The sequence below is a fragment of the Pleuronectes platessa genome, chromosome 22 (assembly GCF_947347685.1).
Source record: "Pleuronectes platessa chromosome 22, fPlePla1.1, whole genome shotgun sequence".
In the NCBI taxonomy this organism is placed as follows: Eukaryota; Metazoa; Chordata; class Actinopteri; order Pleuronectiformes; family Pleuronectidae; genus Pleuronectes; species Pleuronectes platessa.
This window is the reverse complement of record NC_070647.1, coordinates 1417122-1442730: the sequence shown is the minus strand read 5'-3', so window position 1 is coordinate 1442730 and position 25609 is coordinate 1417122. Positions and strand designations below refer to the sequence as shown.

General features: G+C 41.3%; 1 protein-coding gene across 1 annotated transcript; it reads right to left on the bottom strand.

Annotated features, from left to right (window-relative positions):
• Positions 1-23164, bottom strand: aldh1l2 (aldehyde dehydrogenase 1 family, member L2). The gene is made up of 23 exons (XM_053414904.1): positions 22922-23164; positions 19962-20106; positions 16995-17229; positions 15052-15217; positions 14747-14848; positions 12134-12223; positions 11627-11761; positions 11424-11549; positions 11217-11308; positions 10540-10687; positions 7882-8001; positions 7651-7778; positions 6805-6955; positions 6641-6711; positions 6444-6549; positions 6162-6249; positions 4936-5029; positions 4691-4790; positions 3684-3782; positions 3426-3591; positions 3060-3165; positions 2771-2970; positions 1-2644 (listed from the first exon to the last, which is right to left on the bottom strand). Exons 1-23 carry the CDS (start codon positions 22967-22969, stop codon positions 2589-2591), a joined length of 2772 nt encoding a protein of 923 aa, XP_053270879.1. The 5' UTR covers positions 22970-23164; the 3' UTR covers positions 1-2588.
• Positions 23165-25609: the final 2445 nt, after the last annotated feature.

Genomic DNA, 25609 nt, shown 5'->3' with positions numbered 1-25609 from the left:
TTGAGATAAGACAGATCAATTTAATTGTGTCAATTGGCTCCAATATGAGCTGGTGCTCCCTTTGACATGTGCATATCAAGTTCGGTCATAATGCTACAATAGCATTACCAGTATACATGTACATGTTTTCCCACAACACACTGTAAACAAGGATCTCTCATAACAGCAAATACTGAGTTAGTACAGCAGTTCTGGAAAGAGCAGTGTCATTATAGAATGTTAGTATATTTTTCATTTAACAGCAACATCACACAGAAAATTCAAATTGACCTTTATTTAACATTGTGTGTCATCACCGGCTGAAAGTGGACTATTTATTGGGGATAAGAGTGAGAAAGAAAACACTTGCTCCTGTTGCCCTTGCTGCCTTCACGAACAAAATATGACAAATAGAAAACTTCAAATTGAGATGCATAAAAACATCTAGGTCTTTAGTGAATATAATTTAGTGTTAAAACATATAGTTTTCCTCTGTCTGACAAATACAATGTCAAAAATATATCTGATAGTTCTTTTACCTTTTTGCTTGTTAAAAAATATTTACAAAACATCAAATTTGACAAATGGAAGAAATTAATGTGGAAAGTTAAGGATGTGGAAATAGACAGCTGCAAGGACACGGTGTAAAAAAGTGGCAGAGATTAAATGCAAACATCTGACAAGAGCTTAATGTAATGACAAGTCAGTGTTTTAACACCATACAGATTTGTCTGTACATGCATTTTTGCAGTGGAAATTACATTTGCAGATCCAAATAGCCCTGGAAGCAAAGTTGAGACGAGAAATAAAGATGATCTATTACAGAACTTTGGAGAATTCCTCACTTAAAAGGTTAAGTAAACTGTGGGCAAACATAACAACAGGGTAGCAAATCAGTCTAAAAAAGTGGTTCTCTTCTGAAGTCAGTTTGAACTCATTAAGATTTTGTTCAGTGAGTCATATCACAATGCCAAAAATCCCTCACATCATTCATACTGTGTAAGTGTTAGATTATATTGACTTTGGAAATGGTTATTTGTCAATTTAAAGACCTGACCCTCACTACAGGGAAGCAGAGTAGAGGGTTAGCCTAACTGAACCAAGGTGTTAAACGGGTCCCACTGCTAAATTCTAAAAGACCAGTTAGCTCCAATTTTATCAGCTTATAAACTGGAAAATGTATTAAAACACATTTCCTATTCGTCATTGCTGCATATATATTATACGCGTTATGGGAGAAGATATTTTCCGATGATGCGTTATTCTCAATCCAGAGGGTAGACTGTCTCCCATACACTGCAGTACTGTGCAACATTAACATAGAGAGATTGCACCTTTACAAAGCATTGTTATACTTCATTGGAGTTGTCGATGCTCGTTGCTATAAGTCTTTTGCATGTGAGGACGATAACAAAATCGGAAAATATCCGTATATAGTCCATCACACAGAGGGAGAGAGACGGACGGGCAAATGTTTTTAGTAGTTCGACTGTCGTTGTTATATATGCTAGCAGCCTGGAGGTCACACATGCAATTGACTAATCTATACAAACATGGCTTAATGATTAGAAGTAACCGTGAGTTTCAGAGTGAGCCAGATTTAGTGATTTCTGGGCTTCAGTCAAACTACCACATTAAAAATATGGGAAGTTTAAGGAGATCTATTTTACATATATATCTTAAAAAAACTGATAAGAATCTTGTTACAGATACAGTAGGAGTAGAAGATCCATAAAACATGAAAGGTTCTCCAGCATGTCAGGGTTGATATGTGGTCACAGGTGTAGAAACTGTAGTTCAACCTGGTTTTGAATTTACTCCTAGCTCAAAGTCCACTTATTGGCTCTTTAACAAACGTTTGGTCACATTTAACAATGAACTAATGATTAATAATGAGTTCAAAGCTTTGAAAACAAAAAAGCTAATAAGTCAACTCGGAGCCAGGATGATTTTCTTTTAACAGTCAACATTGGTGAATCATGGATTCAGCTTTAGCTTGAGCCTTGCCTTCCCACTGCGGAGGATCTTTTCTGTCAAAAGCACTGGTAGTTTTATGATAGAAGCCTCACTTCTGAGTTCCTATTTGGTTTATTTTCTATGGTTATGTAGCTTGCCACTGAAGTCCTGTGTGAGCATGATGGCATTCATGGTCAGATCCATGTTTGTTTCTTAGAAGTTACAAAGGTACTCCAAAGCGTAAAATTAGAGATTTTTCAAATTCTATAAAGAGCTGTTGCTAGTGTTTGAAAATAGATTTCAGGTGGAATTGTGTGACTGTGTTTTGAAGTGAAACACACTAAATGTTGACGGTATAATCAGAGGCTCCTCAGCTCTGTGACGCAGCGTCCAGCTCAGGCTTTTATGGTTCTTATGTGGATATATCCTGGCATGTCCATCATCCGTAATGTGAATTTCCCAAAGAAAGCTTAGGACAGACAGGCACATTGTCCAAACTGTCCATGCACTCCTTTCACTCGCACAGCACACCCTCAAACACACACGCACACACAATGTCCAGAAGCAATACTGAATGACGCTGGATGTCTAAGTGAAGCAGACCAATGAGTCCCTTCCTCCCTAGATGTGAGTCAGAGTTCTCTGAGAGAAGCTTAATACTCCACAGTTATTGCTTTGGTCTTGAGGTATTCCAAGAGAGCGTCTTCTCCTGTGGACAAGACAGAGCACAAACATTTATCAGTCAGAGTTGACTAGTTGAATGAATCAGGCTTCACATAGTTTCAAAGAGCAGTGGACAGCAGAACCAGCAGACGACCCGACCCCCATGTCTCACCTAGGTCTTTGCCGAAACCGGACTGCTTGAAGCCTCCAAAAGGTGAAGCCACATCGGTCTTGTTGTAGGTGTTGACGAATACTGTTCCAGCGTCCAGCCGCTCGCTCACATACATGGCCTTGTTGATGTCACGGGTGAACACGCCGGACGCCAGGCCATACTCCGTGTCATTGGCTCTCTGCAGCACGCCATCCACGTCGCTGTGATTTGGACAAAGAGGACAGAGAATGCAGTGGGCGAGCGAAATAGTACAACAGCGCCACAGCAAGATGCTCTGTTCTTGACTTACCCATCTTTGAATTTGGACACCACCATGACGGGGCCAAAGGACTCCTCTTTGGCCATGAACATGTGGTCCTCCACGTCAGTGAACAATGTGGGCTCCATGAAAAAACCTGAGGGAAAAATATGTATATAAATGATTAACTTATACTACAGAAGATCGGAAGAGGAACCAGATTAGCTTCTCTGTTTCTCACATCTCAAGACAGGGACGCAGCAGATAACAGAAAAACTCTATTTTCCATGATTCATTAAGGTAAACAATGAGTGTAGTATATAGGGAATGAAAACATTTCACTATACATTCAGACACCACCATATAGTGATAAGTGAGTGATTTCGGACACTCCCAGAGACTCTGTATTCGTCCCACCTGGTCTGTCCACCTGTCTGCCTCCGTACACCAGCGTGGCCCCCTCCTTCACTCCAATGTCGCAGTACTCTAGCAGCTTGTCCAGGTGGGCCTTGTGATTCTGTGGGCCATGGTCTGTAGAGCGATCCAGAGGGTCTCCAATCTTCATCTTCTTGATCTCCTCCACCTTCGAGGGAAGAGGAACAACTGGTAAATGTATCTGCAAGTGTTGGAGTGTGTGTGCTACATCATTCCCAGAGGAGGTGGTTTCTCACTCACCACTCGGCTGATGTACTCATCGTGTATGGACTCCTCCACAAACAGACGTCCAGCGGCAATGCAGTTCTCACCTTTGTTGAAATACACAGAGCTCATTCCCTGAGGAAACACAGACACACAGACACACACAGACACACACACAGTTAACAGAATGGTATTTGATCCACACTGTTGTAATGTAATTATAGATGTGGATGTGTCACTTGTTTAGGATTAACCTATGTTTGATCCCTGACTGGAAACAACTGCCTGATGATCTTAACTCCATCCATCTTATTTTTTTTTAAACAGATTGAAAACTTTGTTTATTCACATTTGCCCTTAACGCCGTTGTCAGACATGAATTTGGTCTAGAATTTAACCGCAGTTGGCCTTTCACACATGAACAACATAGCGGGAGATTCTCTGCTCAGACGCGTTCACAACAATAACAAATCCACTGCAGGATTCAGGTGAAAGCGGACAAAGGTAAATGTAACGTATTCAATCATGATTGAGACATGATTTTCGACACAGGCAGCAGCTCGTATCACAACAAATTTGATTGACATCTTTGTCATCCGGAGATATTCTTTATATTTGATATCTTAGTGTCTGTCGCGTATTAGAAGCGTCATCAATCCCCCCACTCACTGACGGTGAGTCCAGCGGGAGCATCTATCACGAACTCCGGAGGCTCTCACTCGAACATTTGCGTTCGCAAATAGACCTCCTCTGTAGAAAATACGAAGGATTTCAGTGCATGTCAGAAAGCAGCTAGGTTTGGCGACCCCTACCACTGGAACTCTGTCCAAGCAGAGATCTGCAATGCCCCATCTCTGAAGAGTACACTTCTAAAAAACTCCACCAGTTTACCAAGGCTTTAACCACTGGTTTATTTATTATCCCAGCAGGCACTTCTACTATCACTTACTGTCCTTGTTTTTTGTAACTCTGTAAAGTGGCCTTTATTACCAAAATGCGCAAGTTAGTATGGACACATCTCTTTGACAGCAGAGCTCTCTCACCATACGAACAGCCTTGTCCATGTCACAGTCACTGAAGATGATGAGCGGCGACTTCCCTCCCAGCTCCAGTGAAACCTTCTTCAGATTACTTAGAGCACAGCTGCAGCAAGAGATCAGAGAGAGAGAGAGAGAGAGAGAGAGAGAGAGAGAGAGAGAGAGAGAGAGAGAGAGAGAGAGAGAGAGAGAGTGAAGAATCATGGAACAGTCAACTCAGCTCATAAAGCAACGAGTTAGTTAGGTTGTACCTCTTCATGATCTGTTTGCCAATAGGTGTGGAGCCGGTGAAGCCCAGCTTGCGGATGTCTGGGTGATCGGACAGACGCTGTCCCACCATGCCACCTGGACGAAAGCAGGGGATTAGGAGGGGTGTATTAGGAAGATGGGTCAGAAGTATGAAAGCACTTCTTCTGTTTCTACCAACTTTTGATGCATGTTCATACAGTCAACATATAAATGTCACAGAAAGGTGACATCAACCAAACTGCCTCTCATTGCTTCCCGACTCAGTCAGAGACTCTCAGTTCTGAGCCCACTGTCTCCTACAGAAGATGTTATCTTTACATAACCTCAAAAGCATATGTATTCTTAGAATTTTTTTATTTATTTAATCTTTGCCTCTATCTCATATTAGGAACGAGATTAACATACCCAACATGCCCAAATTCTGAAGAGTATCTCCTGCTGTTTTCTTACATGGGTTAATTCTGACATTCTCCGTTTTGTACAAGGGCACTGATAGAGTAAAATCCAGAGGAAGTCCAGGGCCTCTTACTTGGACATTTGCATTCTCACATACAGCCCCTTTGGAGAATGTCAGAAGATTATCTGGAGTTCAGAGCATGTCTGAAAGCAGCTTTAAGAACTGGGGAGAATCGTGGGTTTAATGGGGGACTATTTTCAGTGGCAATGTATCCATATTTGGTGTTGTGGTCTATGGGGAAGCGAGACTGGGTGTGTGTTCATGGTGATGAAGGAACATGTCACCCAGTGCAACAGTGAAAGTCACTGATGCGTTTTTAACAGTTTTGTGGAAACAATTTAGCTCTTTGTCTCAGAGGAGTCAGATACATGAGGCTGTAGATACACACACAGTACATGTTACTGAGATGTTCACTGTTGGTTTGATCTGCACATGGAACTTATTATATTTTATATTGTGCATTTAGAATGGTACATAAGTTAAGGTTATTCCCTTCCAGACATAAAAGTCAACACAGTGACTGTTTTACCTCTTTGTGCCCAACTGACTGATGAAGATGAAGGGAAATCATTTCTTTACTGACAGCAGTCATTACAGACGTCTACCCTGTATGCAGAATTTTCTTCTTTTCTGTGAACAAGCATCTCATCTACAGTGGGATCAGTCACATTTACCCTACATCTTAACCCAACCTAACCTAACATCTCTGATGTTTCTTTGACCAAATGACATCAAGGATAAAAAAAAAAAATGGTAATGCATTTGTTCTACCTGAGCCTGGCAAAATGTTGATGACTCCTTTAGGAATTCCAGCTTTAACTGATAGCTCAGCAAACTTCAGTGCTGTCAGTGGAGTGACCTGAAAATAATAGAAGATATAAAGACCCTCGGCATTAAACTAGACACAAGATGAGGAGGAAGGTCGTACGTGACATTCATTAAATGTATTAATTCCATGGTGAACCTTTGCCTCCTTATGCGTATATGTCTTCTGAACTGTGTTTTATATGTGTGTGGGGGTATTTATGTTGTGTGTTTATATGGTGTACTCACCTGTGCCGGTTTAAGCACAAGGGTGTTTCCAGCTGCGAGGCAGGCTGCACTCTTCCACGCCAACATCATCAGAGGGTAGTTCCATGGGATGACAATGGCACACACACTATCAGAGAAGAAACACAGACAGTTCTGTTTTCAGTACAACTTCCTGCATATAAATAAATGAATACCGATTTATAGATAGGTGGGTTTACCCAAGAGGTTCTTTCTTGGTGAAGGTCAGATTGCGGTTGGGCCTGGCCTGGTTGATGGGGATTGTCTTGCCCTGAGGCGAACAAGAGTCTCTGTGTCTCACCATTGATGAATGTAATACTTTCACATTGTGCAAACGCGAAAAACCTGTTGAATGTTAACCAACCTGGATCTTGTCGCACCAGCCGGCAAAGTAGCGGAAGGTCTGGATGGACATGCCGACATGGGTCTTGAGGGCCAGTGTGTACACAGCCCCTGAATCGATGGACTCGATGGTGGCCAGCTCCTCCTGGTGTTCCTCCATCAAGTCTGCAAGCCTTGGGGGAGGAGGTCAGAGGCCACAGGTTGTGAAGGGGATTTAAAGATGTAATGTTACACTGTGAACTGCAACTTGAGTAGGTTAAACATCTATTATCAGCTGCTGTTTGCTGGGCATGGATGTATAGACAATAAACACTGGGAAACTTAAGGAAACTTAAAAACATGAGGATCCCCCCAGACTTTACACCTGGTGAAATTTGGCACCAAGCTGGATGCAGGAAGCTTTGAGGTAAACATTTTTTTTTCATTTCTGTGAATTTATATCTGACGCTGTTACATTTCAGAGAAGAAGAAGCTAAAGCTCCTTAAGTGCCTCCATAAGCAGCTGAACTACAGTAACTACTGCAATCAACTATACATTCTTCTCGCCCAGTATCTTGGACAAGATACTGAACCCCATAGGAAAAGTGCTGCCCATACATGTACTGTATGAATTTGTGTGTTAATGGCAATAAACTGGACTATAAAGCGCTTTGAGTGGTCATCAAGACTAGAAACACACTTTATGAATACAGACCCTTCACCATTTATCTTACTCTCCTCATTTGAAAACCTCCATTACACATGTTATATTGTATTTCCCACACTCCACATAATGCATCACAAAACAGTTCCAATCTTTTTTTGAATAATTGATGGCCTGGAGTTCGAGTGTAAGTCTCACTGCTGTCCTCTAGATGGAGCTACTTACTTGTAAAGCATCATTCCTCTATCTCTAGGGTTCATCCTGCCCCAAGGTCCCTTCTCAAATGCTTCTTTCGCTGCCACCACTGCCCGGTCCACATCCCCCACTGAGGCATAAGACACTTTACAGATCACCTGGGTGAAGGACATGATGGTCACATATAGTCCGTTTGTGCATCAGACTGGTCTTCAGAAGCATCTTGATGTGTGTTTGCATGTTTGAACTGAGCTCACTCACAGATCCGTCCGTAGGATTGATGGTATTGTAGGACTTCCCGTTTTCTGCATCTTCAAATTTGCCGTTGATAAAGCACTGGTAGGGCATTTTCACTGTCATGTTGTTCACGTCCTTAGTTTCCTGGGTACAATACAGAATACAAATAGAATATGTGTCACTTACAATGTAGAGGATCTCTCTATTATTGTTATCTAAAGTATTATTGGCCCTTCTCCTAATTGTCTAACAACAAATGTTTTGTTTCTGTTGGTGAGCACATTTCATACCCTCCCTTGAACATTATGGGGTTCAACAGGGCTCCAATGTGGGACCAATTCTTCTTTCCTTTATATATACTCTTACCAGGTGAGATAGGCGTGACTACAATGCTGATGCTGATAATACAGAAATATATGTCCCAATAAAACCCCCCCAAGCTTGTACGTCTGCTTACTTCCTTCAGTTCAATCCAGATAAAAGTGAGATACATATCAGTTCCTGACAATGTGCATATATAATTAAAATCATTTAGAATCAACCCCAATCAAGTCTTCTGTCAGGAATCTGGTGTATTATTTGATTCAAATCTACACGTCAAGATTCAAGTCAGTAACATAGACCAGTCCTATCCTGCTTCCATTATTTAAGCCATCATACATGCTTTCATTTCTTGTTTAGATACGTATAATATAACCTGCAGCCAGGAAACTATACCTCAATTAGTTAAAACTGCATCAGCTAGACTCCTATAAAGGAGATTTTTGTTACTTTCCTCTTATTCTCTCTACATTGGCACACAGTTTGAAGAAGGTGTAAAGTAACGAATTATATTTACTCACGTTACTGTAATTGAGTAGTTTTTTTGTGTACTTTGTAATTTTTTGAGTAGCTTTTGAAATGGGTAATTTTACTTTTACTTAACTAGATTTTGACTGAAGTATTGTACTTCGCTACATTGGAAATTACATCCGTTACTGAGTAAAAAACAGTTCAAGGCGCAAGGCAATTCTCACTGCAGTGGAAGATGCTGCATAGAGTGGATGACGTTCCCTCACGTGCACGTTCAACATATGAAAACTGATCGTAAAGTTCACTTTTCGCGAAAAATATGCGCGACACGCACAACACTGCACAGGGAGCCACTGCAGAGCGGCTGAAGAGCCGCGGGTTGTCGACTCCTGGCTCCGGCGAAAGAGCGATTTGTTTACTGCTCCGCCGTTAAAGAGATGCAGACGTCGAAACATTAGTTGAATATTAGTTCCGCCCCACATTTCCCCTACCGGTCGCGCGCGCACATGTTATGCCTCCGCGCAGTTTGAGAATCACTGCATTACACAGGGCCGCCCCCCCCCCCAAGACTGCATTGCTTATCAAATAAACACAACAACGATCGCAACGACATGGTGCAAGCATTCGATTTAGACAGCGTCTCTCCTCAGTAGAAGGAAAACATTCCGTAACGTTTTAGCTAGACCTCAGATAATATGAATGTGTTCACCGTCCAAATTCAATATTTGTCATTAAATTTCGTTTAGTTCAACGTTCTCATAAAAATGAACGTGTTCAATGAACGCGTTCTTTTGAACTCGTTCATGCACAACACTGCCTGAAACTCAATACTGGCCTACCTGCCTCTGCCGCCTGTGCTGGATACTGTTCACTGCAAAGAGCCCGGATGAGCTCTACTCACCTTGAAAATCAGCTGCTGCTCAAACTCAACAAGAAGTTTGTAGACTTGTGCTCTAAAGGTGGACCAAAGTTTAACCAAAAGTTTAAATATACAGTGGGACAGCGGCATTTCAACTTTTTATTTTAGTTGTCATGTGGTTCATGTCTTGACATGTCCTCCCAAAAGTTCTTAAATGTTGTGTTGACATGTTAAATGTTTGACATGTTTAATGTTTAATGTTTGACATGTTTAATGTCATTGCACTTATATTTGTAAAGATTCTCCTTTAATTAAAAATAACTGTTTTTGGATTGGATTTATGACCCCTTGTCCTTTTTTGCACTGTATAGGAGTGGCCCCCATCAAGTTGTTGGAAGTAAATAAGTAACTTTTACTTAAAGTACATTTTAAATGAACTACTTTTTACTTTTACTTGAGTAGATTTTTAGATGGGTACTTTTACTTGTACTTGAGTAAAATTTCATCAAAGTAAAGGTACTTTTACTTGAGTACAATATTTCAGTACTTTTTACACCTCTGCCAGTTTGTCACAGAATCCATGACAGAATGAATGACTTTTAAAGCACTTCGTGGCCCCAAACGTTCTGAATTACTTTCCTCTTATCATCTCACATCTAAGTCTGAGGTCCTCAACAGGAACATGTTTTCCAATATTATTAAAGCACTTTAATGCACAAGTCGCATTCACCCATTCACTTCTATACAACATACATATACATCGGCACAGCAATGCAGGATTTAGTATCTTGCCCAAGGAGATTTTAGAATACAGACCGGAGGTGCCAAGGATCAAATTACCAACCTTTAAATTAGTGAACATTACAACCCACTCTATTTCCTGAACAACAGCTGTCAGGGGACAGAGGTGTCACCTACCGTATCAACTCAGACTTAGTTATTCTTATTCTTATTCTTATTATGAGTACCTGAGAGGGAATGTGGGATGTGCAGGGAATATTGCCACAACAACAAGTGGCGCTCAGACTCACATAGTCGATAATCAGTTCTTCCTCCTGGTCCTCTCCTCTCAGCTTGCGGACAAACATCTGGATGAAGTCCTGGAAGGTAGAGGCCATGTACACATCCTCGCTCTGCAGCTGCACACCAGAACATTTCTGCTTCACCTCCTCCACCAGCCTGGAAAGAAACACACCAACCTTCACCAAGGCTTGAAGCAACGCAGTAAGTCCTTAGAGTTTTTTTTAAGATTAATAATTCCATATTTCAGCTCAATTATCCCTTGATGTCAGGGGTTGATTGTCAACACCAAAGCTACTTTTTTCTAAGCTTCTGGAAACCTCAGCTGTTTGGTTAATTCAATATAGTTTCAACTACTCAGTATCAGTCAAGAAAAACGGGGACCTTAAAAGAAGTTGAAACATTTGGCACAAATAGTCACTTGGACTCAAGGATGAACTGACTATAATTTGGTCGATATGTGATGGACACAACTATAAGGCGCTGATTCTAGTTAATACTGGAATGATTTAGTTGTGTGTTGGCCGCTCAACGGTCTCTCAGACACTGCTGTGGGGCTGCCATACAGCTACTTGTTGCAGTATGTTCAAGGAAAAATCTTATTCAAGATTTTAATATAAGTAATAAACATTAAAATATGATTATAATTATTATATCAAGGATATTATAGAGGTTTTATGGTTCTCACCTGACCACATCCATGGAGGCAGCTCCACACTTGAAGAAGTCTGTGGTGTCCTCGATGGCTGAGACATTGCTGAGGATACCCTTCCAGATGTTCTGTGGTTTAAAAGATACATTTTACACAGTATCCAAACCTGCTTTAGTTACTAAAACAGAGAGATGTTACAGTCAAAGTCCAACTCTAGGTTAGAGATTCTCATGCTTTACTTGCCTTTATCTCCTCTGCCATCTTCCTCTCATCATCAGTCAGCTCCACACTGGCACTGTCTCCAGAAGAGAAGTATTTGGACGCATGGATCATCTTCCCATCTTCAAACTGCAGGCTCCTTACCAGGAGCTGAGGTCCAAACACAGAGTTGATACAGTGCAGCAACAAGACAAGAGTAGACAGTGACAAACTGCCAAGATACTCACAGCTTTCCCATCAGTTCCATGTAGGACAAGCCCGTTCTTGGTGACCAGGCCAGGCTGAGATGCTCCATCGATCTCCAGGGGCTGACCAGCTGGTACCGCCCCCCCTAACATAGACGAGCCATACAGGGTCACAGACTGAGGAAGAACACAGTCAGAAATGTTATATGGATGCATTGAGACTTCTTTGCTTTTATTATTGTGCAGTCAATGAATGCCAAACTAGCTTTATCTTAGAATGACTTCTTAAGAGACATAAGATGCTCTAGGGTCTATTTTAAGCTCCTAAAATACCACTTCTATGGAAAATAATGGATATTTTATTTATAAATGACTTGTTGATAAGCAAAGAAGCCAGAACAATTTATAAATCAAACTGTGAACACTATAAGCAAGGTGAGTACTGTAGATCCAGGAGCTGAATGTCAGCTGTAAATCTGTCCGTTCAACTTTGCAATAGACACTTAGTGTCCTATTTTTTTTTTTGCTTGTGAGTTCCGGGAAACACACCTGACCACCAATGAGAGTCCAGGCACCAGGGACTTTGTCATGTCCGCGTATCCAGTCGTGGATGGCCTCAGCTGGCTGGGCCAGGTTGACCTGTTAGACAAGAAGAAGACAGAGTAAACATGTTAACATGTTCAGACCAGCTCAACTTAATTTCTGGGAATGAGAGGGAAGCCCAACAGCTGGCTGCCACTAGCTGAATAACACGTGGAGTTAAAATAGAACATTTAGACACACAGTCAGTGACAAACCTGAGAGCAGCTGAGATCAGCACCACAGCAATCACTCTACTGGTAAGGTCAACGCCCGTCACTTGCTCACTTGATACATATTTGGCTCTGGGCAACATGTTGAGCTAACAGAAAATTCCCATGCTGCTGACTGAATGAAAGTGGTGTGCTCCCAAGGCAGCTGTTTATTTGTTTCACTTATTTGAGAAATAAATATGAAACAATGAAAAGACATGAGATTTACAGTAATACATCAGGGGGGAAAAGATAAAGGCAAATGCTGTTACTGACATTGATGAAATGAACACTAAAGACTGAGAATCAATCTCCAGTATAATAGAGTTACTGACTTAACAGACATTAAATCACAAATCATTATTTGTAGGTTTTATAATTCTACCTACTATTTCCACAAACTGTTAGTCTGTCTGTATGTGGAACGTATATATATAACTCTTTCATCGTATCAGCTTCGCACTTGACATGTGTATTCTTAGTGGCCCTGGCAAGCTCACTGTCCAATTTGGTGCGATTTGAACCTATGTTCAAAATTCAACATCCTAAAGTTGAACAGTCCTCCTCTACATTCTTGGGTTAACTACAGCAGTGTTAAAAAACTGGATCAAACTGCTTAAGAAAGTTGCCGCCAGGTCATTCTGATAATTTGATTATTTTCCTTTCACCATATCAAACTGATAAATCAGTCATTGCACATATACCAGCTCTGCACACAATGTCCAACATAAATTAATGAAAAGTAACAGTATATTGTACAGATCCCAGGTGGTGAGAACACCTCCTCTTCACTGATCCTGAGTACCGGGGCCCCTCAGGGGCTGTGTACTAAGTCCCCTACTGTACTCCCTGTACACGCAGGACTGTATGGCAACACACAGTTCCAACATCATCCTTAAATTTGCAGACGACACTACCATCCTGGGTCTCATCTCTAACAACGATGAGAACGGTTATAGAGATGAGGTAAGGGGCTTTGTAACATGGTGCCAAGATAACAACCTGTCTCTCAACGTCTGCAAGACCAAGGAGATGATCATGGACTTCAGGAAGCTGCAGAGGATGGGTCGCGATACCATACACATCGACGGAGCTGTAGTGGAGAGAGTCTCCGACTTCAAATTCCTCGGTGTGTTCATCACAGATGACCTTACCTGGTCCAGACAAGCGTACTCGGCGGTCAAAACTGTCGAAAAGCACCTATACTTCCTGAGGAGACTCAAGAAGTTTGGCATGGCTGCAAAAACCTTAACAAACTTTTACAGGTGCACCATCGAGAGCATCCTCTCAGCCTGCATTACTGCCTGGTATGGTAGCTGCTCTGCTGCTGATCGTAGGACCCTGCAGAGGGTGGTGAAGACAGAGGAGCGCATCATCGGCTGCCATCTCCCTTCCGTGCAAGGCATTTACAACACAAGATGCCTGAGAAAAGCACAGAACATCATATAGGACCACAGCCACCCAGACTATGGAATTCTAACACTGCTGCCGTCTGGCAGACGTTACCGGATCATCCGAGCACGGAATACCGGACTCATAACCTGCTTTTCCCCCGTGGCCGTAAGGCTTCTGAACCAGAAACACGGACCCACTAAACAGTCGCCATCACCATGTACATTCTGCTCCCTCATTCATACAACTACACTTGCTACTTACTTACTACAAATATATGCATAATATTTAATTTAATATTCCTCATTCCTTCACCCTGTAAACTGCTGCTAGCCCTTCATTTAGATTTAAATGGTTGTACTATGTTATATGTTATATGTTATATGTTACTATGTTATATGTTATTTTATTTTTTTTAATCTTGTATTGCCGGTCTACTGCATAGATGTTGCCTGCCAGGTCATAAGAATTTCACTGCTCTGATGATGCTAAGTTATATGGTGCATGTGACAATAAACTTTGATTTGATTTGAACTGTTTGAGGAGGACTTGCTAATGACAAAGACGAATTTTGAAGTAGCTCTGCAGCATTACCACAGGCCAAGCAAACAGGCACCTCTTAACAGCCATCTTTAGAATGGGCGCTGCACTAGTGAATATAACAAAGTCCATTGTTCAGCTCACAGTACCATACTATCCCAAATGATCACTCTGCTAACTTAATACAGGCTAACTTGGTTCCTAGAGTCTATAAGAGTAGAATCAGAGGTAGAGCATTCAGCTACCATGCTCCTCTCCTGTGGAACCAGCTCCCACTCTGGCTTAGGGAGGCCCATTTATGTTAATTTGGGTTTGGCCTCAGTGGTGCATGCTACCATACAAAACAGCTAACAGTCAAATTAGCCTGTAGCCTATGAGAGGCTTACATAAGGATCCACAACATATTCATATCATGATACAGTAGAATGAGACTTCTCACCTTGGAATTGGACTTCTTCTGAATACCTTCGTAGCTGGCTCCTTCCTCTGTCTGGGGAACTCGAGGGGCCTTTCCATCAGCGATGAGCTGAACCGACTTCACCTAGAGCAGAGAATGGCATCTCTGTCAGCAGTGCAACAGGTGGTTTTTCATGAAAATATATGACTTAGATTTTAGCAGAATAGGCCAAGTCTGGGAACTGGCCACAATGGTTAAGAATATGGACTAATAACTATAACTCCTGATTACAATTCTTAGATAATAAAAAGGACATGTTGACCCAATATCAAACTCCAGGTGGTTACCATAGCCTTGATGCCATCTGGGTAAAGGAAACGGTTGTATAGTGTGTCCACGGTATCATTGGGCTCAACTGCACACTCCTTCTGCAGCAGGATAGGTCCAGTGTCCAATCCATCGTCGGCCCAGAACACAGTGAAACCAGCTTTCTTATCGCCTTGGATCAGGGTCCTGGTGACAGACACAGACACACTTTGAGCTTAGCCATAACATACTATTTTTTTAGAGCAGACAGGGATGTAGAGTTGGCCATAAACCTGAATAAATGGAGAAGAAGCAGATAAGGAAGCGATAAGAGGTGAAAATCAACCTGTTGATAGACAGTGAGAAAAACAAGCCACCTACCATAGGTGCTCATTAGGTAACTAGATCATTTCACATAATTATGTAAAAGCCCATGGCCAGCCATTGTAGGAAATATACATTAAACTGAAATCATATTATAGATGGTCCCAATATTGTTTGAAGATATCTACACTCTTATTACATTGTGATTAGCAAGAGAAAGTTCACATTGGTCAAACTGCAGATGTGGGTATCTTTACTATTTCCATGTTACAAGTCAAATTGATCTCAGCAGATGTTGTAGGAACCTCCCCCAACTTAAATGAACATATTGAATCTAAAAGAAGAGTTTGAGAGTTAAGACGAGTGGGTCGATATTAATCTCACGTCTGTCCACAAGAATTGAAGCCGTTAGACCATTTGTTTAGTTTGGCATTAAGACTTTCTCAGAGTTAACCTAACTGGTTCTCTTATAATCTGTCTTAAGATAACTGCTTTCTCTCGCCAGTTTAACAGGGTGTGTTCTTAATTTCTCATCCAACTCTGGGTAGGACAGAATAATAAAGTAAAAAGGACCTATTCTTTCAGTCAATGTTGTATTTTGTATTCTCTTACACTAATGTCTTTACAGCCTTGTTTACTCTGGGAGTCAATGGTCACTTATAGAGAGGTGGCAGGGCTTCAGATCCTTTCAACAAAAAAAATAATTGTTAAAGCTGTGTTTTCACAGCCGCCAACAAATGGAAGCTGTTTTTTTCAGAGAGATATTAAGGGTGGAGAGCAGACGCAAGCACCAGGGGCTGATAAGAAAACCGACTTAACAAGGAGGTCAAACAGAGCTGGTATAAACCTCCTGCCAGACAGACTGCAGCAAACCCTCCTCCTCTGCTCTGACCTAGCAAACAGGACCTTAAACTATACAAATTACCTTTATCTTTAGCTTCATAGATGCCATTGACAAAAGGAAAAAAAACTGGATAAACGTATCAGCAGCCACATGTGACAGTTACACAATAATGTTAAATGATGAACTGCAGTGAAGAAGAATCCCATTTACTAACTAATGCCACTGACAAACTGAGCAATATTGATCTAAGGTCTGCTGACACGAGCCCACGTTATCCACCACAGATTACAGGTCAGACCAGACCAAGCCAGACTGTGGCAGCAAAAACCCAGAGTTAGAGGAAACTGGTTTGATCAACCTTTTACTTGTGGTGCTTCATGGCTTTGCTTTTCAGTTTTTTTCTTATTTTCTATGTTTTATTTTAATCACAATCTAATATAACATTTCCACATCATTGTTTTATTTAAGGTTTTTCTCCTGTCCTAAACAGAGGACTGAAACCGCCAACATTATAAAACAGCGATTGATGTATTCATACGTGTATTTGTTTATTTCTACATTTCTTCGTTTATTTGTGTTAGTACTGTCTATATTAATGTTTCCTTCATCAGGACCTGCCCACTCTAGCATCAAAGACAGTTTATCTGTCATCTCCACATCTTCCCCTCTTCTTCCAACCTCGTCAAAACACCAACCCAAGATTTACCTTTGAAACAGTAATGAAAGCAGAGATGCTGCAGGTTAACGGTTTAATATTAGCAATAGCATGACTGTAAAGTGATCCCGTCGCTAGCTGCCACTTCCCCTTTCTCTCACCAGTTGATGGCCGAGGCTCCTCTGTGCAGGGGCAGGATGGAGGGGTGGTAGATGATGGAGCCGTGCTTGGGATTGTCGATGACATTCATGGGAATAAATTGGGAGCAGAAGGGCATGACGTTGAGCTCGGCGCCCACCGCCTTGTAGGCCTCCACCACCTCTGGGATGGGTTTCCCCTTGACTCGCCACCGTGGGAACTTGAACACCGGCGTCCCGTCTTTTTCTGCCGCCACCGCTATCAGAGTAAAGGAGAGTTGATATTTGATAAAGAAGGCTGCAGGCTCATTATCTCTCACTTCATTCACTTCCTCTATCACAGGGATATTAAGTCTTAAGCTAAAATCCTTACCAACCATATTTGACCTTAATGCTGACTTTTTTTTTGAAGAATATAATCATGTTTTGATGTGAACAGTTTAGGTCTGACAAAAACAGGAAGGAGGGAGAGATTGAAAATTAAATGAAATCAATCAGAAGTGCTCTCCCGTCAGAGCTGCGTTCTTGGATAGAGAAGTATGTGCTTGACTTTAAAGCCGAAACAGGCAACTGTGTTAATGATTGGCCAGTTAACATATCTAGTGACGCTTGTGTAGCTGTTAACTTCAACAGATGCCCACATCATCCCAGCATCTTAGAGTTTAAAGTGTCCCCTCCAGCTGATCCAATCCAGCATCAATCAACCTTAACACATGCACTGAATAAACTCTCAGCTGACTAAGTTTGTGTCCAATGACAAACAACAAATGAAATGTCATGTTTAGTGAAATGTCTAGTTCAGTATAACCCCTTAAAATCACCATGGTAACCCTGAGTGCAGTTGGAACTGGTACTTCAGATCAGGCGATAACACTTCTCTGATGTTTTTGATATTTATCTGACACTTGACTGACGAGTCCTGCTACATTCTGTTTCCACACCAACACCATTCCAATAGACTTCACTTACTTTTTTTAGTTAGCAGATATTTGGTTAACTATGGAAGTGCAGTGTGTACTTAAATCTATAGTCCATCTTCACTGAATAAAAATACACTGCATGCTAGAGAACAAAAAACTACAGCCCTTACTTTCACATTACAGAGTCTCCCCTGGTTGTTAAAGTGCTAAAATGCAAAAAACTAATATATAAAAATCGAAAATCAAGGGAACACATCAGGGATATGTTGAAGATAGGAAGGAAAGGAGAAATATGAATACTGCCTGCACACTCAGGAGATTGAAAAGCTGCTGATGATGCTTCCTGCAAAGATTGCATCATACCAATGTGTGCAGTCCCAACTTTGCACTTCAGAGCTGCGTCTCCAGGCCACATGGGGCCACTCCCTGCAGGATAAATCCACTATCCCACAGCTGACACATAATAAAGGCCTCTCAAGTCAACACATATCTACCTAAGAACAGGCCTGTGATGAAACCGCATGAGGATAGAGGATCATCAAGTTCCATCACGTCTGATGGCTTTTGTACAAAACTAGTGAAAGACTAATTCAATGATCAACTAATTAATTGGGCCCATATCTAAAAGGAAATCTGTAACATATACAGTGTAGGCTTATAAAAGAGACTACTTAATCAAAGAAAGAATTAACATTTTCTTTCTCAAAATATGTTTGTGTTCAAGTAATCAAGTAAAGACAATCAGCATTAAATAAATGTTCATTTAAATTCAGCAATTTTAACAGATGTTGACAACATCATCAGTGAGGTCAGTGAAGATGACAAACACCAATACAAACTAATAAGCAGACCAGGAAATAGGATTTAGGCAATATTATTGAGTATTCATATCCAATGAGTATTAATATGGATATTAAAGCCAATCTAAAGAGTTTCTATTTGATTTATATTTAGAATAAGTCATTCATGTATTTAATTGTTAATTAAAAGAAATACAAAGAACGATTATATGTCTGCATGTTGATCGGGATCGTGGTGGCAGCTGATCGTGGATGATTACAACTAGATTGCACTCACGTACCATTATTGGCAAAACCTTGATCTTTGCCGATCCCTTCTTCACTCAGACATTTTCTATTGTATACATTGATACACGTCTCAAAATATGTTAGATATCGTCTTCTCTCATTGATGTTGTAAATATTATTGTTTTGTTGACTATTGCACTTCTGTACGTCCTGGGAGACAGAGCCCTAGCATGTGGCTCTCTCTGAGGTTTCTAAATTTTTTGAAGGGCTATACAAATTGACAGATTTGATTTGTGTGCCAAGTTTTTTTCTTTTGTGTTAAGCTTCAAATAAAAGATATGGACAATACTGAAGCACATCTCACCTACATGTTATGATGTACATTGTCAGGAAATATGCAGAGCCTCCACAACAAAAGAACACTAACTCACAATTGATGATTAAACATTAGTAGTCTGCATCTGAAAATTGGAATAACTGAGCTGTCGACTAGTTCAACCCACACAAGCTCTTTTTAAGGAACATCTTGTTCTAAATATCACCTTCAGGGTCATGGTTAAAAAATAGAAAGACTGAGTTTCATTGATTTGATGTGACCAGTTTGGACAATACCGAGTTTAATTTTGAGCAGAAGCGACATGATCAAATGTAAGACAACAAATCTGTCAAAGATTGTTTGGTACCGAATACACTGTACTATGAACACATTTTGTCTGGGGAAAAAATACACATTTTACCATGATCCGACTCATTTGGAAATAATGTTAATCCAAACACTGTTTATCTAAAATCTTTGGTTGCCTAGTAAGTTAATCAGAGGGATTTAGAAGGATTTAAAGAATCAGTTTAATGGATGAACTCAGACAGTGGTTTGTTCTGGCTATGAGATGCCAACAAACAGAGACCAGATCGCCAATCAGCAAAAAAAAGCTAAATGAAGAAGTAGGAAGACAGTAAAAGTGCATGCAGTATAGCGATGCACAGAAGAGGGAGAAAAACAAAGCACCAACAGGTGATCACAGAGGTAATGAGAGTTTACTCACCTAAGGGATCAGCCTTGCCATCCTTGTCCGGCACAGTGAAGACACCCACCACTCTGTGACCCTGCTTCCTCAGGTTGCTGTACACCTCCTGGCCGAACTGGCTCTGGCCAATTATAGCTAGTTTGAGCTTATTCTGGTAATAATGCTGTAACAGGAGAAAAAAACACCTCAGTTCCTACTCATCTGCACTGAAGCTTCTTCACATGGGGTGCTGCTATACAGAGAACTCTATTTCCGCAGGAAAAGCTCTCATCCTTAGTGGTTCCCTGTGAATACTATCCAAAACAGGCCATGTAAAAAAAAATGTACAAAATGTACGAATCAACAATCTAGCTAAAATAGACTCAAGAAAAAAACGTAAGAAGATTACATGAAGAGAAATAGGTGCATTCATTACATAAAACATTGCTTAGAAGAGATTTCAACTGCTTGAGGGAAAATATGTATCTTCTTTTCCATATATGAGGAGCATAGTGTGAATGCCCATTCTGACCCATCTGCATGCCGAAGTCTCCTTGGGCAAGATGCTCAACCCTGAATGGCCCCCCATAGAATAACAAAGTGCTGATAATAGATGCACCCTATGAATGTGTATGTGAATGGGTGAATGTAAAACTGTACTGTAAAGCGCTTTGAGTGGTCATCAAGACTAGAAAAGCGCTATATAAATACAAGACCAAAACCAATGCAGTTTTCCCAAACTTGTATTCATAAATTGGTTATCCATTTCCTCTTTGCCAGGGAGTACAGTATCCTTTATTCTTCAGTCCTAAATGGGATGAGAAATTAATTATAAATTTAAAGAAAACCATGTTGTTCCCCTGCTGGGGAAAGTAAGGTCCAGTATAAGTATCTCAGATGACATGAATATGTCTCTTGAAAGTATCACCTACTGTAAAGCTAAGAAAGTGGTGGTTATCTACATATAGAAATATAAAAATTGAATCACCTCCATGCTTCTGTCACTATCCAAGTTCAATAACCTTCTGTGAAACAGAACCGAAACACGGCACTCATTTGTCTTTTGAGCTGCTTCAGTCAGAGCAGGTTAAGTCTGCTGGCACTGGGCTCACAATCCAGGAGCTGAGTCCTCAGCTTTGCTTGAGTAAACTACAGGTCTTCCATACTAGCTTAATAATAAGTTGCCAATCACCAGGGATCACTAGCAGATGCTAGCATCCACCAGGAGACATATCATCAGTTGTGGACCTAGTGTCATCTCATGTTTCAGCCTTTTGATCACAAGGCCCACCAAAGGCCAATCAGACCTGTGTGTGTGTCCCTAACTTTTGGGGCCCAGTTGGGGTCTTTCCTCCTGATCCCGGGCTATTGTCTGCAGCGTTTTGCAGTCTATGATGTTTCATTAATAGTCTGGCGCAGAGCTTGTCCATGGTCTCCTAGCTCTTTGAGCAACCTGATGGTGAATGTAATAAACATAAATGTACTAAAGATAATTGACTGCATTAAATTCTGTGGGGCCTTTGAATTGCCTTGGCAGCCACGATGAGACTAAACCGTTAAACGGGGTTTAGTAATGTTGGTGCCTCGCTAGATAGTTTGCTGGAGGAGCAGCTGAGGACCGGTATCAAAAGCACCTTAAAGACTGCACAAAACGATCTCTTGGACTGAACAACAGGCAATCTGTGATGGCACATCCACGGGCCTATACCCACCAGCATTTCCCAGTCCCAGACCTGCACTAACTGACCACTCCTGGTCAGTGGAAAACTCCCTCTCTGTCCCTGTTCCCCTTCTCGGACAATTGGTGGTCTTGGAACTGCCTAAGTTGCAGCAAACTATTTCTAAATTTTTCTCCCATTGTAACATCTTCAGATCTCTTTAATCCGACCAACAGTGCACGACTCAAAGTTATTAACTCTTCATGTGATTTTCAAAGATTAAAGGCAGAGAAAACCAGCCACACAGCAAACTGTTGGTATCTGCTTTCAGAAAGACTGAACTGACAGATCAGCTGACAAACTATATCTATATATATATATAAACTAAAAATAGTTTTTACTGCTCATTTTTAAATCTCAGAATGGAACTGCTACCAAATACAGACAATTCTCACAAGTGGCATATGGTAATCCCTGGGAAACATCTGAGATTACTGAAGAGTGGTCTGCTAGTGGTACCCAGGGCAACGGCTAAACATGGAGAAACAGCTTTTAGTCAATATATGAAGCAGAGCACTGGAACCAACCAGTCCAACCAATTCCCCAGACCAACCACTGGTCTGGGGAGTGCTCCATCCACTGCAGTTTTTAAAACCAGTTTGAAAACGTTATTTACAACTGCCTTTAACTGAGCTATTTTACAAGATCATAGCATCATTGCATTTTATTCTAGTTTCATTTTATCATTTTGCAACCTAGACGTGCTTTAGAAGTAAAACTGCCCTGCCTCCCAGTCTACGAGATAGGAAAGGCACTGCTCACCCACAGTGACAGGTTCAAATGCGTTTGAGTGCAGCAGCACATGTGAAGGAAGCAAGTTTCAGGTTTCAGCTCCTCAGATGAATGGTCCTGTCAAAGCGCACGAGGGGCCGTCTCCGGTCTACTGTGCAACCTTGTGCAACGTGCTCCGTGATGCATTCAAAGACATGCATCCCAAGCAGCTGCCTCCTGCAGGATCCCTGTCTACCAACAGCGGGGACGGCTGCTGCTGTGTTGCGGTCTTGTGGGAGGATAAGCCGCTGACTGTCCACGGCGAGGAGCTGCCTTGCTGATGCAACTCCTCCCCAGCTTGTACAGTACAGGCAGAGGGGGGCTAACGTGGCACCCTGGCACTCACACAGGACTCCATCACGTTACACTCCCAGCCGACTCGTGGCGACCAGGAGCTGAAGTGATCCTAAGGGACCCGCACCGAGCCCCAGTCCCCGTGTCACCACCGATATTTGTATCAATGCAACACAACACTCCTGCAGAAAGGGCGACACATGCAGCGATACTCACCGACGACGTGGAGAACCTCCGTAAGGCTTGACTCGCTGTCCACAACATGATGGCGGTGTTTGTGTATAAAACCAATAACGGGTAAAATAAATCTGTCCAAACGCTGCAGAGAATCACACACCCACACGCTGTCACACACACAGTGTCACACACACCTGCCCCCAAGAGTCAGAGGCAGGGCAGCGGTCTGGGCTCGGAGTCGGCACACACAGTCTGTCAGAGAGTGGATACGTAACGTGCCGCCCGACCAGCGCTCCACACTGTGCGTGCGCGCTCACGCTGTGGTACCCCCCCCCCACCCCCCCTCCTTTGGCGCTTGGTCACACGTGGCTATTTATGTTATTTAATTTTTTTTATTTTAAAAGAGGAACAGAAAAAAAAAAGCGTTAACATGGGGTTATAAACAGTAACATACAGGAACATACAAGCCAGGGGTGTTGTACAATTTAAAACAAGATAATCCTTTATTAATCCCACAGCGGGGGGATTTACAGTATTAGAGCAGCAAGAGTCAAAGTAGAAAAATATAGAAAATATAAAGTGAATTAAACTTAATCATACGGTACGCAAGCGTATTGCATTTACTTGAAAAAATATATATATTAAAATTAGTTCGAAAAACAGGATTTTTATCTAGGTAAAACAGGAAAAACAAGTAGTTCGAAAAACATGATTTATATATATATATTTATATATATATTTCTGTTTTTTCGAGATAATTATCTCAGAAAAAGTGAATGCAATCTTTTATCCCCATATATAACTCCACACACTCTGAGATCCTCTGCAAAGGGCCTTTTAACTGATCTAGACGTTTAGCCGAAGACTAGAGGGACAGAGCTTCTGAAATAAGAGTTCTGAGGCTCTGTTACACCCTACAACAGCAGGTATATAGCTTCTTTTAAATCAAAGCTTCAAACGTACTTAAATTATCATACCACATTCCCTGATTTCACATACTTGCTACAATTATTATAATGACGGCTCATGCTTAATTTTCTGTCACACCTTTAGTGTTTGTATCCTTTCATTTGTTCTTTTTTGACTGTGTTTAATTAGTTTTATATTACTTTTATGCATTTTGACTTGTGTTCTTGATTTGTGAAGCACTTTGTTAATATTCATAGATTGAGAATGTTTTATTTGTATAGTGCCAAATCAAAGGCGAGACCTTACATAATTATAAATGTCATTTTGCAGTGCTAGAGATTATTGGGTCTGTATTTAAAAAAAATGACCATTTAAGGAGCTTTACAGTACAGTTCACTGCCATCCACCAATCTTGATTTGAATGAACTGAATAGTTTCGAAAAGGTGCAAAGTGTCCTTCTGCAGCACAAACACTTAGTACCATGTAGAGATTAATTTAGAGTTCAATTTATTCCGTCTTGAGTTCACTTGCATAAACTTGGCTCATTGGCTCTGTAGGTTTCAGCTGCTTAACACCTGCTAGGACTCCCACACAGAATAATCTCTCCTCAAACACACATCTGGCACCATCCACACCTAACTGCCTAACACAGGCTCCAAGGGAGCAAAGGTTCAAACTTTGGCCTCACAACATACAAGGAGGCAGAGCAGTGACGCATTCCCATTCATTCAGGTCTTATGTGAGGGGGGAGTGTGCCTAGCCTTAGAACTAAACATGCAGTTGCAACAAGGTGAATAGGTTAGACTGCACCCTGTTCACCTGATAACTTCATGGCTAGTCTTCTTGCCAGTACTCCACTCTTTCAATGTGCTCGCCAATTCAACTATTTATCAGATCATAAATCCCCTGTGCTGTTGCCTGACTGCATTGCTGATGTCACTCACTACTACAATGGAATGTGTGACTTGCATAACAGACGAGGGTGATTTGTATCAATTGTTAGATACCAAATCAAGGCCTGTTCTACCACTCATTTTCTATAGCTGTGAGCTTAAATAGAAAAGACAGGAGACGTGAATCACTGGGGAAAATCTACAATCTCCGGCCGGGTATGTCAAGGGACTGATTAAGGCATTAAACCTCTAAATGTACAGCCCTGAGTGGTCGATTCTGTAAACGTAAATCCATTTACAAAATTACTTACAGTGCATAAGACCTTGAACCTGCATTTGTTAAATTTTCCCTCGTGACATTACAATTCAATTCAGCTCATATTATTTGTGTAACACCGAATCATAATATACAGTAAACTCAAAGCACTTGAGCACTTGAGAACCCAACAGTTCCCACAATGATTAAACACTTTTGTGACTAACTGGAAGTGACTCAATATGGGCGGCCAACTTCCTCTACCAGTTTTGGTGAGTAGGAACAGTAGTTTTGACAAACTGATTGTTCTAATAAAATAACAGGGATCTTTAAAGATGTAATGGTGTTATTATTGAGAGCAGCACTAGTTAATACTAATAATAATTGATGTGTAGTGTCAGATCTGGATCCTGCAGTCCAGGGTACCTGAAGAATGAGAGAGAGAATCAAAAAGGAATGTTGTAAAATTGTAGAGATGGTGTCTGCCTCCCGAACCCAGAGCTGGTTCCACATGAGAGGAGCCTGATAGCTGAAGGCTTGACCTTCCATTCTATTCCTACAGACTCTAGGAACAACAATTGAGCCTATGTAGGGAGCAAAGTGAGTTTATCAATTGAATGTGTATTTGAGAACTATACAAAGAAAACAGACAGAAACCAGGCCAGCGA